This window comes from Callospermophilus lateralis, chromosome 12 (assembly GCF_048772815.1).
Source record: "Callospermophilus lateralis isolate mCalLat2 chromosome 12, mCalLat2.hap1, whole genome shotgun sequence".
Classification (NCBI taxonomy): Eukaryota; Metazoa; Chordata; class Mammalia; order Rodentia; family Sciuridae; genus Callospermophilus; species Callospermophilus lateralis.
The window spans coordinates 81,637,169-81,652,943 of NC_135316.1; the positions used below are offsets into that span (position 1 = coordinate 81,637,169).

At 37.9% G+C, this 15,775-nt stretch overlaps 2 protein-coding genes across 5 annotated transcripts in view; one reads left to right on the top strand and one right to left on the bottom strand.

The window, feature by feature from the left end:
* Nbea (neurobeachin) overlaps positions 1–15,775 on the bottom strand; it is a 622,915-nt gene that overhangs the window by 169,230 nt on the left and 437,910 nt on the right. For all 4 annotated transcript variants that reach the window (XM_076872612.1, XM_076872611.1, XM_076872614.1 and 1 more), the window contains one exon: positions 11,525–11,661. In XM_076872612.1, the coding sequence (XP_076728727.1) occupies positions 11,525–11,661 (137 nt within the window). The remainder of the gene's footprint in view (positions 1–11,524; positions 11,662–15,775) is intronic.
* On the top strand, positions 7,447–9,011 carry Mab21l1 (mab-21 like 1). The gene has a single exon (XM_076872454.2). The coding sequence runs from the start codon at positions 7,932–7,934 to the stop codon at positions 9,009–9,011; it is 1,080 nt and encodes a 359-aa protein (XP_076728569.1). The 5' UTR covers positions 7,447–7,931.

Here is a 15,775-nt window from a genome sequence, read left to right on the forward strand (position 1 = left end):
TTGGAAGGGGAAATGAAACTGCCTCAAGAATAGAGGCAATTAATTATTTCTGTATTTTTTCTTCTTCTGTCTTGAGGCACAAAAGTTATCCATCCAGTTAAAACAGCAAATGAAATAAAGAGATTTTTTTTTTATTTAAACACATATGGCTTTTGCCTGCAATACTGATCACCACAAGGTCTACAGATGCCCGTGGCTAAATTGTACACTGGCAGATGCACACAGGGGAAAACTGTGCTAATGCAGCGTGGAGAGCAAAACAAATGAAGAACTGAATTTGCTAGTCAAAAAACCGAAAAGCAAAACCCAAAACCCCACTTTTCCCCTGATGAGTTCGGGATTTTGCTTATCAAATACAGGTTAAGGTCACAAAAACAATCAAACTTGGTCTGTTGCAAAAAAAAAAAGAAAAAAGAAAAAGAAAAAAGAAAGAAAGAAAAAAAAGATTTTAAGTAAGTGAAGGTGTTTTTTATGTATACTGACACATATTAATAATGTAGGTGAACATTTAAACAATATAGTTTTGTTTCTGTGAACAGAATGGTTAGAAATATTTAAACTTCTCCATTGTAGAATTAAAAGCTTATGACATTCAAAATCATCATAGAATGTGACTGGATAAATACTGTGGGAATTTCTAGTTGTTACTATTTTTAAAATTCTTTTAGTGGCAACCTCTTAAGGTATTATTAAAAAGTGATGAGGGTTATTATGGGACAATTTCACAAATGTGATATTACTTCCTGGTGCCAATAAGAATTCTCTATTTAGTATCTCTTTTCTTCTAACAGGTAATGTAAAACTGTATAGAAGTCAATTCAATCTTCTATTATCTGAAATACTATGGCTGTGTGTGTGTGTGTGTATGTGTGTGCGCGCGTGCGTGTATACACAGCTTGCCTGCACAGCTATATTGCAAACCATAAAATGAGTATATTTCCTAAAAATGGTTCAAGATTATTAAAAAAGCAATAAATTCTTTCTTAATAGGCTTGTAAGCATGCATAACATTAAAATTTCTATTGTAATTGCCAAGTAAAAATATAAAACAGAAAGCATTTAAATAATTTGTATATCTTGGGGGAAGAAATAAAAAACTAGTTGTATTATTCCAAGTTGTAAAATGGCAAATACTTGAATGAACATTATTATCAATGAAAATGTGTACACTCCTACAATTTAGTAATTCTTTAGAATATATGTAAACACCTAAATTTAAATGACAATGTATAATGTAATACAAAATTTGGAATGCAAGCATATGTTCTAAGAATGTGCATACATTAATATTAGTTCTATTTAACCCATTAGCTTCATTGTATTACTGAAAGTAAAGTAAAATATAAATACTAATAGATCATACTTTTTATTTCTCTAGTGTCATAAAAATAGCAGTATTACAAATGTGTCTCAAAAGTTGCTTAGTTGAGGAATACACAGAATGGCATAATCATAGACAAATATCATAGAATGGAATAGGACTGTATGAAAAAATGCCTGTAACTTAAAAAATAGATTAAAACTACAACTGCACTTTTTATTTCATTGGGTTCTCCAGTTTTTATTAGAAACACTATATCTTACAAATTGTGTTTCTATTCTGATTTAGATATTTAGAAAATAAAGATATATAGATTTAAAACTGCTTTTCATCCAACCACTTCTGACTTAATGTTTAGACAACTGAGCTTTTAAGAAACAATAAATTGTTATATTAAGATGTATATTATTAAAATAATAAAAATAATCATATGTAAATTAAAATGAAATATTATGTAGGTGCTCTGCTTATAGATGTTTATAATCTCTATACCTACATGAACAGTACACTTCTAAACTGAGTTCCTTTATTTTCCGTGAATTATTTGTATTACTGCACTTAATACATATAATACAAGGTAATCATTTTTACTTGATACAATTATCATTTTAAATTATTACTCTAGCTATTGGTCATTAAAAAATAAATCCTGGTTTGGAGAAATGACTTTGTTCATTAAAAAATAAGCTCCAAAACTATAAATTAGAAAGAGGAAAGGTTATTTTAGACATGCAATCACTGAAAGTTGATTATCTTATGTACCATATTCTAGTCTCAAGGTCATGTTGAATATTTTCAGTAGCTTAATCACATACAGTATGGAACAGTAATGAGAGCAATGCAGTCTTGGATGACCCACTACAGATGTACAGATTAACAGACTAATCGCATCTCACTACACTGTTTTCTCTAAGTGCAATAAAAATGTAGCATACTAAGAGCACCAAGGTTGTAGTCATACATGCAAATGCAGGAAAATCCATGTTAATTATCTGTTAAGGAATACCTAGTTTTCATTTATGCATGTAGAAAACAATCACCTGAGTCCATTTATCCCATATAATTATTTCATAATATTTGAATGAAAAATACAGGCTGAAATCTAACAAAAAAAAATCTAGTTTTATCAATTAAAAACATAGTGGTGACTTCATGAAGGGTCCACGAGGAACTAAAATAGTGGAATCAACATTTCTTCCATAATACTCAAGAGATCAATGAATAAACCCATTGTCCATAACATTTGGAAGAGGTTAGAGATCATAACATATTATGAACAATCTTGATTGATAACCTCTTCTCTTTTTTTTTTCAGTCTACATATGCAACTTAAAATACCCTGCACTTGTGTGTATATATTCAAATGAAGTGAGGAAACTGAGACAATTAGATAAATAAGCCAGGCTTTAAATTTCTTTTTCTATCAAAGGAAAGATTTGGTCCTTCTTTACCTATAATTTCTTCAAGTCTGCAAATCAAGCAAGAGGCTAATTCTTGTACAATATACTTTCAACATCCATGTTTAATCTCAAAAGTTACTTTCCTTTTCTATACCTATTAACACCAATATCAAGTTTACTAAGCAATACTGTAGAAAAAGAAGTATTTGCCACTACAAGTGACTGCACACTTGGGTGATAAAGCCGAGGAAATGGCCTTGATCATTCATGTGAAAAATAATATTTTTTTAAAAATTAGCCACAATTCTCAGGATGCTCACATTGAAGAAAAAAAATAGGGCCTAAAATGTTGTAAACAGTGACCTCAATCTTCTGCTTGACTTTGTAATGACCCTAATATTAAAACGTGAAATAACAATTTTAAGAAATCAATGGTCCTTTCCAAGATTTCAAGCTATTTTGTTTCAAGTGTTCTTATACCAGGAGTCACAACAGGAAGAAAGGTATAGACACCATCAAATTAGATTACCAGAAAAACTCCCTCTATTTTACTTTATTTAATGTGACACATAAAGAAAACCCTGCACAAATATCTGTCTTTAATTTCTCTAGTGGAAAAAAAGAAATATATTGTGTCTGGCAGAATGAAACAGTTGAAATAGCCCGGCTACATTAAAAAAAAAAAGGGGTGGTGGCATCAGATATATACAATGAGCCTTCAAAGCCACTCCAGCAGTAGGGATAAATAATTTAATAAACTCAACTTCATATTCTTTTTATCTCCCCAGTGTAATAAGCACATATTAAAAAAAACTTTAAATTCATGAATTCTTGTGAATAAACTAGCACCCAGCATATAATAAAAAAAAATCACAGAACAGTATTTATATAAGCAGTTAATATGTGTGCATATCATCTAACAGATACAGTTTTCTAGAGGAAAGTTTACAATTGCTGAAATTTGTGCACATGAAATTAAAATTTAAATGAGGATCATTTAAAAAATACAGAGACCTTGCATTCCTACATCACACATAATAGAGTTTTTCTTTAAACCTCGTGAGGAGATGGTTTATGCATTACTTTGTGTAGTCCACATAGTAAGTAGATCTACAAAAGTGTTATTAGTTACTCAGGCGATAGTACCTCAAAAGAAGTTTTTCTTTTCTTTTCTTCTTCTTCTTCTTTTTTTTTAATACTGTTATTTGGAATGCTTTAAAGTAATAAACATCACAATGTTTAATAATTTTTTTTATCCAGATGTGTTTGTATCTTTATTGGATTTTTTTTTTCTACTGGTACATTTTAAATCAAGGCTGCCTGGTGAACTAGGAAATGAGAAAAAGTCAAACCTTAAAATCCCAAATAACATTCAAATACAAGTATCTCAATCATTAAATCATGAGATTCTTGGGGTACTTTTCCCTTTAATTAGGTCAGTTTTCTTCAATTATCATGCTATTATTAGCCCATGTCAAAGATGGCCTGCATGCATACCACTGAAAACAATTAAGCATTTATTCTTAAAGAAAGGGACACACACAAGCTTTTATTCTAGAACCAAGATTGTAGTTATAGCAAAAAAATCAATGACTGGTATCTTTAGAGTTCTTTTATAAACTTTTCATATATGTAAGAGACGGATTTTAAGCCATCTATGAATTGCATCATCATTTGAAATAACTAGTTCAATGGGTCAAGTGATATTTTAAAAAAATACTATAAAGTAGTTAAATACATTACTCCTACAAAACAAATCTTGACTCCAAAACCTAGATTGAAGTCAACTGAATGACACAAAAATATACTATTATTTTTAATTCTTCTCCATAGGTCATTTTATTTAAAAAAAAAAAAAAGGGATAAAAAACAGTGGTCCAGATAGTTTAATTTTCCCTTAAACAATGAGGGGTGTTAAGATCACTGAAAGGATTCAGCAAGAGAAGGCAGTTCATTTCACGTGTTCAGTGTAATAGAAAATCACTGTGTTGCAGCAATAAGCACAACTTGCACCAGAGTATTATTCTAGGGCGCCCAGTTCACCAACAAGGACAAGAGCGGACCAGGGAAGCTTATGTTATGTAAATCACTATCAGCGCTGGGTGTGATGGGTGCTTAAGGAAACAACTCTGAAAACGTGGTCCCAGCGTCCTTAAAACCGAATGACTTCACTTCCCTGGAACACAGGACTAACGAGTTTCTTAGTCTTTTTCGCACCACCTATTTTTCTTTCTTAAAGTGCAAATCGTTAGTGAAAAGGCCCCGGTTGCACCAATTAGTTTCCACAAAGTGCTTCGGTGTTTAGCTTCGCTTTAACCCAATTAATCCGCACAGTGAGCCCCGAAGATGCGCCACCTGCGCGCTTGGCTAAGAGAGGCCGGGCCGGGCCGGTGCCCCTCGCGGGCCAGTGTCCTGCTCACTAGACCCACCCGAACGGCCCCGGGGCCTCTGAGTCCCTGGCTGCCTCCTGTCCTCCGCAACAGGGGAGCGGGGGAAGGTGTCTGTAGAAAGGTGACCCTAGAAAGCAAGGATGAGTTCTCTGGGCCGAGCATCCTTGGCTGGAACCCAAGGGAGAGGCTCTGGACTCCAGGGCCCAAAGGCTGAGAGGAAGCGCCAGCTCGGCTCCTGGGAGGGAAGGCAGCGAGGGATGAGGGGCGCGTGGGCAAAAAGCACAGTCAGGAGCACACCAGGAGAAAGCCGGGGCACCCAAAAGGTTCCTTTTTGTTCTTCTCTCTCTCTCTCTCTCTCTCTCTCTCTCTCTCTCTCTCTCTCTCTCTCTCTCTCTCTCTCTCTCTTAATAACTCGAACGCAAAAATCAAGTCCACGGGACAGTGAGCAAAAGGGCTCCGGAGTGCGGAAGAGGTGGCCAGCGGGAAGCATCCGGGGACCCGCACTGGGTGAGGGCAGAGGTGGCCTTTCCCCAGAGACCCACATCTCCTTTGCCTTTGCGGGCTTCGGGTCCTCTGACTCTGATTTGCCATGTTTTCCTCCTCTTCCAACTGCCAAAAGGTAGCAGTGCGTTCACCCGCGACGCCGGCAAAGTGGCGAGCGGCTTTTCGGGTTCCCAATCCCTGCCCTAAGGGAAAGGATGGGTCTTGGGAAATGAGAAGATGCATGCCAAGAGCCCCAAATATAATGTGCTATTTTAACCTAAATCAGAATTTATCACTCTTAGATACCGAGAAAGCAAATTCTAGGATGCTCTGTGATGCATATCCGTGCAAAAGAAAAATAAATAAATAAAAAGAAAAGAAAAATCTAAAGGAGTAAAAACTGGGAGTCCTCAACAAGAACTGTTAAAAGTAGCGCTGAAAATGCCTACAGACCTGTTAACTGGAATTACAGAATTTCTTTGAAAATATTCTTATTTTGAAAGAGAAGGCATTTAAATTAAAAGTAGGCAATTAAAAATACATCTAGGTTTTAAAACCACTAGGGAACCCCTAAATATTTCCTTAGTCCCTGTACATTAAGGACACAAATAATACCATTTAGAATAAAAATCTACATAAATTCATTTCCTCTTGTAGTTTTAAGTTACCAAAAATTAGAAATGTTGATTTCTTTCAATTTTCCAAAATGATGTTTAAGTCAAAAAATCTGGATGATTGAAAATTAATTTTCTTTGAAATTATGAATCATTTCTCTTAAATAATATGAAATAGCATAAAATTAGAAGTTTACTGTCAGGTAGACTAAGGACCCTTAAGATAGGAAATATATCCTTAACTGCACATGTGTAAATAAGTCAAAACCCTCAAACCTTCAAATTTTTGGTACAGTTATCTGCCAGTAGATTTGATTTTTATGCTCTCTCCTGAATTTCTTCTATTAAAATACAACTTATTATGAAATTATACTAAAATAATCACTTGGTCCCAGAGATAATTTCTTTTAAAAAGCCTTTCTACAAGTACATATACAGCTTAGTGTCCTGATTGAAGCACCAGGCAAGTCTACAGAGGTGCATGGATGATTGCAGATTAGGGGGTGTAGTAAACATCTTTTAAACATCCCAACACACACTGAGGTAGATAACATCTACCACTCCGCAATAATTTGCAGATTCTTCTCAACAAGTGCAAATGAGGAGAGAAAAAAAAAAAAAACAGGTAAAAAGAAGAGCACACTACTTGCCAAGGCTTAAAAAAAAAAAAAAAATCATACAAACAGGAATATCCAGAATGTGACAAAAAGAGAAAATCACCCAAGTAATACTCCTTCTAAAGTCAACTTTCCCTGTGTGTGAAAGAGCAAATGTGCATTAAAAAAGACCCCAGGATTAAGGACACTAATTATCTTAGTCTAAGTGTAAGTTAGTGACTTCCTTTTAGAAAGCCCCATCTAGTTCCCTAATTGATGGATGCCCATTAATACACCTGTATTTGCATTTCAGCCTAAAAAGACAAGCAGAGTTTTCAGCACAGAAGAAAGCTGCTTTGCCAAGTCTTTTCAGAACATCAATATGCTTCAAGTAATACCAAAGCTGAGAGATTCCTCTTGATTTCCAAACTGTCTAGGTGGCCTGGGTGGTTTTCTGCCGGCAGCAGCCTCCTACCTTTAGTTTGTGTGCCTATAGCCATGAGGGGGGATTAATTAGCCGGGTTGGAGCTGAAGGAGGCTGTCGTGACGAGCCCAGTGGCGATTGGCCGCCCGCCTGCCTGGCCCTGCCTTTATAATTTCCACACGAGTGCATCTGGGCTCTTAGACAAACCAACAGCAGCTTCTTCTGACATATACACACGCACACTCACCCCGACGCACACTCAGCCCACTTTTCCTCCATCTGATTAACAGTCTTCCACACACAATGATTACGGGAAAGCGTAAATAAATACGGAAAGGGGTGATTATTTTGACTACTGGAAGAGCGTTGCTGGGTCTCAGCGCAACTTTTGTTTTTATTACTGAGAAGGTGATCTCTCCATGCATTTCTCTCACACAAGGATTCTTTAAAAGGCGAAGAGAGACAGAGAAAGGGGGGAGAACAATCTTTCACTTTAAGACCGGCTGGGCTCAAAGATAAAAGCCAGGGGAAAGCGGCAGCAGCGGGGAAGCCACCGCTGCAGCACGTCGGAAAGACACTTTTGACACGTTTCTGAGCGCCGCGGCCCATTTCTCCACCGAAGTTGGCTCCAGCTCTAGCAGCCGCATTGGATCCCACAGCTTACTGCGAGACTCCGGTATACAATCCGGATCTCTGCCCCAACATGATCGCGGCCCAGGCCAAGCTGGTCTACCATCTGAATAAGTACTACAATGAAAAATGCCAAGCCAGGAAAGCTGCCATTGCCAAAACTATCCGGGAAGTCTGTAAAGTAGTTTCCGACGTACTGAAGGAAGTGGAAGTGCAGGAGCCCCGGTTCATCAGCTCTCTCAACGAGATGGACAATCGCTACGAGGGCCTGGAGGTCATCTCCCCTACCGAATTTGAAGTGGTGCTTTATCTTAACCAAATGGGGGTGTTCAACTTCGTGGACGACGGCTCGCTGCCTGGCTGCGCGGTGCTGAAGTTGAGCGACGGGCGCAAGAGGAGCATGTCCCTCTGGGTGGAATTCATTACCGCCTCCGGCTACCTCTCGGCGCGCAAAATCCGGTCCAGGTTTCAGACGCTGGTGGCTCAGGCGGTAGACAAATGTAGCTACAGGGATGTGGTAAAGATGGTGGCTGACACCAGCGAAGTGAAACTGAGAATCCGAGATAGGTACGTGGTGCAGATTACCCCAGCTTTCAAATGCACCGGGATCTGGCCAAGGAGTGCTGCCCACTGGCCACTTCCCCACATCCCCTGGCCAGGACCCAACCGGGTGGCAGAGGTCAAAGCGGAAGGGTTCAATCTCTTGTCCAAGGAGTGCCACTCCCTGGCCGGCAAACAGAGCTCGGCAGAGAGCGACGCCTGGGTGCTGCAGTTCGCGGAAGCCGAGAACAGACTGCAGATGGGGGGCTGCAGAAAGAAATGCCTCTCCATCCTTAAAACCTTGCGGGATCGTCACCTTGAACTGCCGGGTCAGCCCCTGAACAATTACCACATGAAGACTTTGGTTTCCTACGAGTGTGAAAAGCATCCCCGGGAATCTGACTGGGACGAGTCTTGCCTCGGTGATCGGCTAAACGGGATTTTGCTGCAACTCATCTCCTGCCTGCAGTGCCGGCGGTGTCCCCACTACTTCCTACCGAACTTAGATCTGTTTCAAGGCAAACCTCACTCGGCTCTGGAAAACGCTGCCAAACAAACGTGGCGACTGGCAAGAGAGATCCTGACCAACCCGAAAAGTTTGGAAAAACTTTAGAGGATGATCTAATCAAGAGCCTAAGTGATTACTCGTCTCTCCTAATTAAATGAAAACTTCCTGTTCAATTCCTATCTAATATTCCATTCGGCAGTGCAAACACTCTCTTCCTTAAAAAGGAGTTAATACAATGCTTAGGCATCATCTCACCCATCCCTCCAAGGGGAGAAAAAGAAGTATGAGAAGTGGAGAAAAACCCAAACCCCAAGTATTATAAGACTTATTTACGTAAGATTTCATATCTCCCTTGAAAAGTACACTACACCACCCGGAAAACAGCCTGACTGTAATGCAAGACCACAGCGAACACTCTGCCTAAATATCAAAGGATTATAGCAATCCTGGTGATTTAGGTGCATCTGTCTGTGAGTAAACACGATTTGGATATGCCATCTGAAGGAAAGTGTAATGTATATTTTGATTTGTAACAAATATTGTGATCTCACATTGTCTTTGAAAGTGTGGATGTTGGTGTTTTGTGATTTGGTGAACAGAACTTAAATTGCCATTTTGGATACTTCCAGACATTTTCCACTAACAAAGATACCATTTAAAGGTAGATTTCTTCCTGGTACTTTTATCTGTCCTTGAAAGTGTCTGAACTTTAAAAGTTTACATTTTGTTTCAAATATATTGCTTGTTCTATTTCTAACATTCCATAAGTATACTTGAAATGTTATTTAAATATATTCAAAGAAATTTGAATTCAGCTTATATAATAACGCTTGAATATCTGAATTATATATTTGAAAAATGCACTTGAAATACACTGGATAATTTTGTGATTTAGATTTTAATTTCTGTTGCTGGTTTTTATTTAATTAGAAGCTAATAAATGAAGTAAAACAGTTGTGTCTCACATTAAGTTGTTCTTCTATCAAAAGATGTGATGTTTCATTTTGAACACTGACTGCACTTGAACATTTAAACATTTTGAGAAATGTGCTAATGAAATCATTAAAAATAAAACTTAAGACATTGGAGAAAGGCTCTTTTTGTATAGCTACAGACAGTAACCATCTCCTCTCAGTTTCTTACTTATAAGACTATTCCTTTCTGTAATTGACACAATTTAAATCTACATCTGAAAGCTTGGTCTTCTAATTAGTATTTTCATAGCATTTTTTTGGTAGCATAAGGAAAATCTATCATGATGACAGAGAATACTGAGTTAAAAATCAGACAAATTCAGAGAAAATGAACTTAGAATCATGATAAAAATTTTGAATTTTGTATATGAAAACCAAGTCAATAAAAGAAAGGTCATTTCTGATCAATATGCTTTATGCAAATAAGAGTTCTATTTGCAGAATAAATTGATAAGAAAACCAAAATTGTTTTCTACTTCTCAGGGCAAACGAATGATAAAACACAAAGACAAGCTTTTGATTATTTAAAATCAAATGCATTCAAACTAATTTTTTGAAAATTCAATGCTTCTGGAGTTAGAAGTGAAGGAAGTATTTTAAGGTATTTTAATAGTCAACAAGTGCTAACAGGACTGGCCTTAAGTTAGTTAATTCAGGTGGTGGTAGCCTTTTGAACTTTAATTGCAGCTTTTCAAATACTGTTTTATAATACTTTATTTAAATATATAAGTTAAATGTAAATAAAGTTCTGAAACTATGAAAGCATTTGACTATTTTATAGTATCTGCCTGTGAAACATTTTAAAGGAAGATCTTTGCAAAATAAAGCTAGAATATGACACTTGCTCTTGAATTTTTGACTGCAGGGAGAAGTTTGTAAATTACACAATAACATGAAATTTAAAACAATAAAATGGATCTCAGAGGATAATTCTGAGATGTATAGCTGCTCTAGTGCTCATTTAAAATTTCCATGCTAAAATTAAGTAAATAAATATTTATGCATGTCAAGTTATCCAAATATGTGTTTTCTAGCATTACATCCAAAGAAGAATATAATCTCTAAACATCTGAGTGCTATCATGTGCTATGTATATACATTTAAAATCAAAGATTTTAGAGAATCAGCTTTTCTTCCTCTTAAATGCATATGTAAAATCCATTCTTAATGCAGGAGATGAAAAATGGATGTAATAATGGAGATGAAATTATATCTAAATGGCTCCCATCCTGGTTTCCTTATAACCTTTCAATAAATAACAATTCACATTGCAATCTATACTTTTGGAAATTAAAAGTGATCTTAATATGAAATTTCATAAGACCTTTCCTAGTTTTCCCAGAGAGATTGAGAAGTTGTACCCCAGGGACTTGGGAGCAATTGGCTTAACTACCAAATCTGCCCAAGTGCACACAAAGACACAGAAAGATTGTTAAAATGTGCATGATATGGTAATACAGGATTTAAATTCATTAATATATTCTTCAATTCCATAAGAGTGTGTTATTTCATTCATTTTTTTTCCAATGAGAATAACTGAAGAATGTGCTCCCCTCCCCCACTGTCATTTAAAACCAAGCAAAATTGAAAACCACTTCCTGCCACAAAGCCACCAATAATAGACATGGAATCACTTTAACTCACTTTTGTGTCGATCTTCTTGAAGGCAGGATCATCCTCATCTACCTCGAAGTAGATTTCTGTCGTGGTGATGGAGAGAGTCCCCTTGGCCACAACCACAGGAGCAATGAGCTGGGCAGGGGTGCTGAGAACCACTGGGCCTGCAAGACAAGGGCAGGGAGTGAGGCTGAGCCCCCTCTGGCCCTCTGCTGCTCCCTCCCAGAAGATACCACAGGTTTTCATTTTTAAAGAGGTACTGGAAAAACGGTGCCTATATTATGCGGCAACGACTTTCCGTGTTAAAGTCTGCTTATACTTTACCTTATAACGAGACTAGACATAAATAATTCTATAAAACCCTAAGAAGTCAGGATACCAAATAGGTGACCCATAACGTGTGTTTGCAACCTCTGCATAGAAATACAACATGGTTGGTGAGGAGCTGCTATTACCAATGTAAAAGTGCAAAACGGAACCTATAATGTCCGATTCGCCATTTAACATCACTGGCTTTCCAAGAGACTTTAGGTAGTGAGCACTGCCCCCAAAGACAAACCTTCTCATAAAACCTTTTCAAACCATGTAGGCGCTTCTAAATCGCCAAGGAGAGGTGAGAAGAGATGAAGGAGGTCCACTGTACTGTGAAGTAAGGGGTTAGCATTTTGCAGTAAGGTTATTTTAAGATAGGCGTTCTAAGGCGCGCCACATACACTACGCGTACAAATGGACATTCAAGTTCTAATGTGGAAAGGAACGAAAATCGAAAATCGTAGCAGTCACTTTGTAACAGTGAACCCGTCAAAGTGATGAAAATGCGAAGGCACTTGAACAAAATTATTCTCAGAAAAAGCGTCGTAAAGTGCTATTTCCCAACTTTTAAAACTAGAGAGACTAGGCTTCAGTAAAAAAGCAATTTTTAAGAAAGTGTGCCTACTATGTTTACTAGAATTCCTTCCATTTAAATTCCACTTATAAGAGCACTGGTTCAAGGAGAGGAGGGTTACAATCTTTAAAATCCCCCAAAGAGGAGGCATTCTTCATGAACCTGATGTGAACATAGGACGTGACAATCAGAAATAACGCATTCCATCGTCTTCTTCTTCTTCTTCTTCTTTTTTTAATAGGAGGGAGTATCCGAATCCCTGTCATTCCCCTCCTCGAATGCACACAATCAAATGAGTCAATAACCCCAGGAAAAAGCTAGATCCCGTGTTGCCGCTAGGCTCTGGCCCTCTGCATGGAGACCTGCTCACGCCGCCACCGCCACAGAGAGCTGACCCAGCCCTGCAGGGCGCGGGGCACCGTGATGGTGGGGAAGTTCGCGTTCCCTGGGAGCTGCTCACACGGAATCTACGAGTGTCCTGCACAAAGCCGGCCCTTTTCTGTTGCTGGAGGGACAGAGAGGACTCAGCCGACTTGTGCAGCGCTTTAGTGGGGGTTGGGGGCGGTGGCTGTGAAGCAAACTGTGTCAGTGTCAGCTTGACACCCCCCCCCGCCCCACCCAGCCTCGATTAGACTATCGCAAAGCTTTTTTTTTTTTTTCCCCCTGCCCAGCGGTGAGCCCTAGGGACGCCCGGGCTAGTCTTGGGCTGGCGGGTCTGCCGCGCAGCCGAGTGGAGTCGGGGTCCACCTCCGCTCCACAAGGTTTTTCTTTCCAAAGGGCTAGGCGGTCGATCTGAAGCGCCACTTTAAAGGCTCATCAATCTTAATCTAGGTTGCTCAAGTAATTATGCCCGAATCTCTTGTACGATTACAAGTGGATTTGGGTTTCTATTCCCCAGGCCCTCCTTTGTGTTTATTGGAGGGTCTGTGCGCGCGCTCCGCGGCGCCTCCTGCCTCCCGCGCCCTCCTCAGAATCCCCCAACGCTCTGGCCGGTTCCAGCCGCTCCCTTAACCCTTGAGCAACCACGATGCTCCTGGGATGCCTTCATATTCCTCCTTTGGAGAAATCCAAGCGGTTTAAAGGTTTACTGTTGATGGGGCGAAAGGAGAAAGAAGGTGGAATGATTCACATCTGAAACATAGTGTCTTCTATACATCTTTGATCAGAGTTAAAACCTCTGAAAAGTCTCCACTATAAATACAGAGGGCTCTTGACTTATATTTTAATAGAAGTTTCTGGCATTTGGAGACGAAAATCATAAAAACACTAAAAATGGAGAACTACTTCCTTCTCTTAAAAAGTAATTTAACATATCCAAACAGTTATACTGGGAATATTGAAAAAAAAAATCACGAAACGACCACAACCCAAACTTACCGATTTACTGAAATATAGTAAGAATTTAAAGTACACATCCTGTGAACTTTCAACAGGGAGCATATTTTCTCAACTTTCTTCTCTGTGTTTCTGAAAGGGGACTGACTGTGCCTTCTTTCGATTCTACTCCAATTTCGTTCTATTGAGATGCGATTTCTCTGGGAGTTTATAAAAGGACATTAAACTGGCCTTTCTTTAAGAAAGGCACATCATGAAAAATTCAGCCTTAATAGTGTGTCATTTTTCCTCTCGTCCTTTGGAAATCTCCAATTACAACTTCCAATTCCATAGCATGTTTAAGGAGCAGTGAGTCTTTTTGTTGTAGCCTTCAGGGAGCAAACCAGGCACAGAGAGAATACAGAGTTAATCCACTACAGCAATAGAGAGAGAGGGGATTATGCTCTAATCCCCTTTCAGGAAGCCTCTGGATTTTAGGGATCCAATATTAAAATGTTTACATAAGGCACAATCACAAACCAGCAGATCTTCCATATGGTACCTGGTTATTTGAAAGCCTTGGGTCTCTTCCCAAATAGAATTCAAAAAGGGCAGTTTCTCTGGATGAAAAGATGGCAATTTAGCTGATTCTGCTCTATAATTTAAATAACTACAAATTTAACCTTCTAAAGTTTGCTTAGGGTAGGAAATTGGGGATTGATTATAAATATATTAATTCCAATCACTACTCTAGTAATAAAAGGATCTGTTATATTAACATCTTCAGCACACACTTAGGAGGAACACTATTGAAGGGTAGTTAAATGGATGGGAGAAACTTCTCTCTACTGATGCATGCAATGACTTAAAATTCCACACTCTGTTATTTACTTCTTAGGATTGGCAGTATAATAATTAAAAAATATTGATCCATTACTATTTTAAAAATAAGTTTGGGGATATTACTTGGCATTAATTTAAATGTTAATTTAAAATATAAACTAGACCAAAAATCACCCAAAAATAATGAAAGAAATTTTGAAAAGAATGAACTTCTCTTTAGGGCCACTGGCTCTTTAATCAATGAGATGACAAATCTCATTGTGTACTCAGAGTACAAAGTACACATGCTTTTATATTTGAAAAGGCAAGTATTTAAATATACATATAAAAGTAAAATATTAAATACTTGTGGGTTTAGATAATGATGCTGAAAACAAAACAAAACCAAGCCTAGAAATCTTAATAATACATTGACATTTTAATAGAACTTCACAGTTTACAAAATTTCTTACATTTTTATTTAACTAACGGTCCACCATTCACAAATGTTGATCTACACATGCATCAGTGCTGTCTTACCAAAGAACACTAAAACATACTTATAGTTGAACAAGTGGGCTTATTGCTCATTGTGATGAGAGAGGCCAACAACTCTTGGAACCATGATGTTAAAGGACTCATTGTACGAACTTGACTTTTGTTAATGATTCTAAGAAGGGCTCAAGAAGGCAGAGATTGCCCTTGTTTGGGCTCTTCAGGAGGCAAGGATATCTTAACAAATCTTATTTAAAGGGAGGGAGGGAGGGAGGACTAGAGTAAGCTAAAGCTGGAATTGAAAAGGAGCTGGTACTCATATTAGTCAGGGGATGTTTGGTATTTTGTGGTTGGCACAGTGGCCTTGTTTTTGTCTGTGCTTAGACAAAATTATAAAGTTACTTTTTTTTTTTTTTGGTCTCACATGATGATGATGATGATGATATGACCTTGTCTGATGCTGGTATTCTGTGAGGTTTCTTATGTTCAACAAGAGAACACCATAGCTTTACCTGTAAGCTCCTGGCCAGCTCCCAAAAATAACAAGGCTGACTTGTAGGTCAAGCCAATTCTCAAAATTCTGAGGTTGCATTTCTTTTTTCTGATGTAGGTATTAATCATTTTTGAGCTGGTCAACAGCATTCTAGTTATTAAAAGATAATTATGGCAATTAAATTTTCAAAGAGTACTGAACTTCTTTACAAGTTTTAATATAAAGCATAGCAAAGAATAAATATGAGGAAAAAGAGTTCAGGTCTAAT

Excerpts from the sequence above, each read along its gene's own strand:
- Mab21l1 (XM_076872454.2), top strand. The coding sequence starts at position 7,932 with ATGATCGCGGCCCAGGCCAAGCTGGTCTACCATCTGAATAAGTACTAC.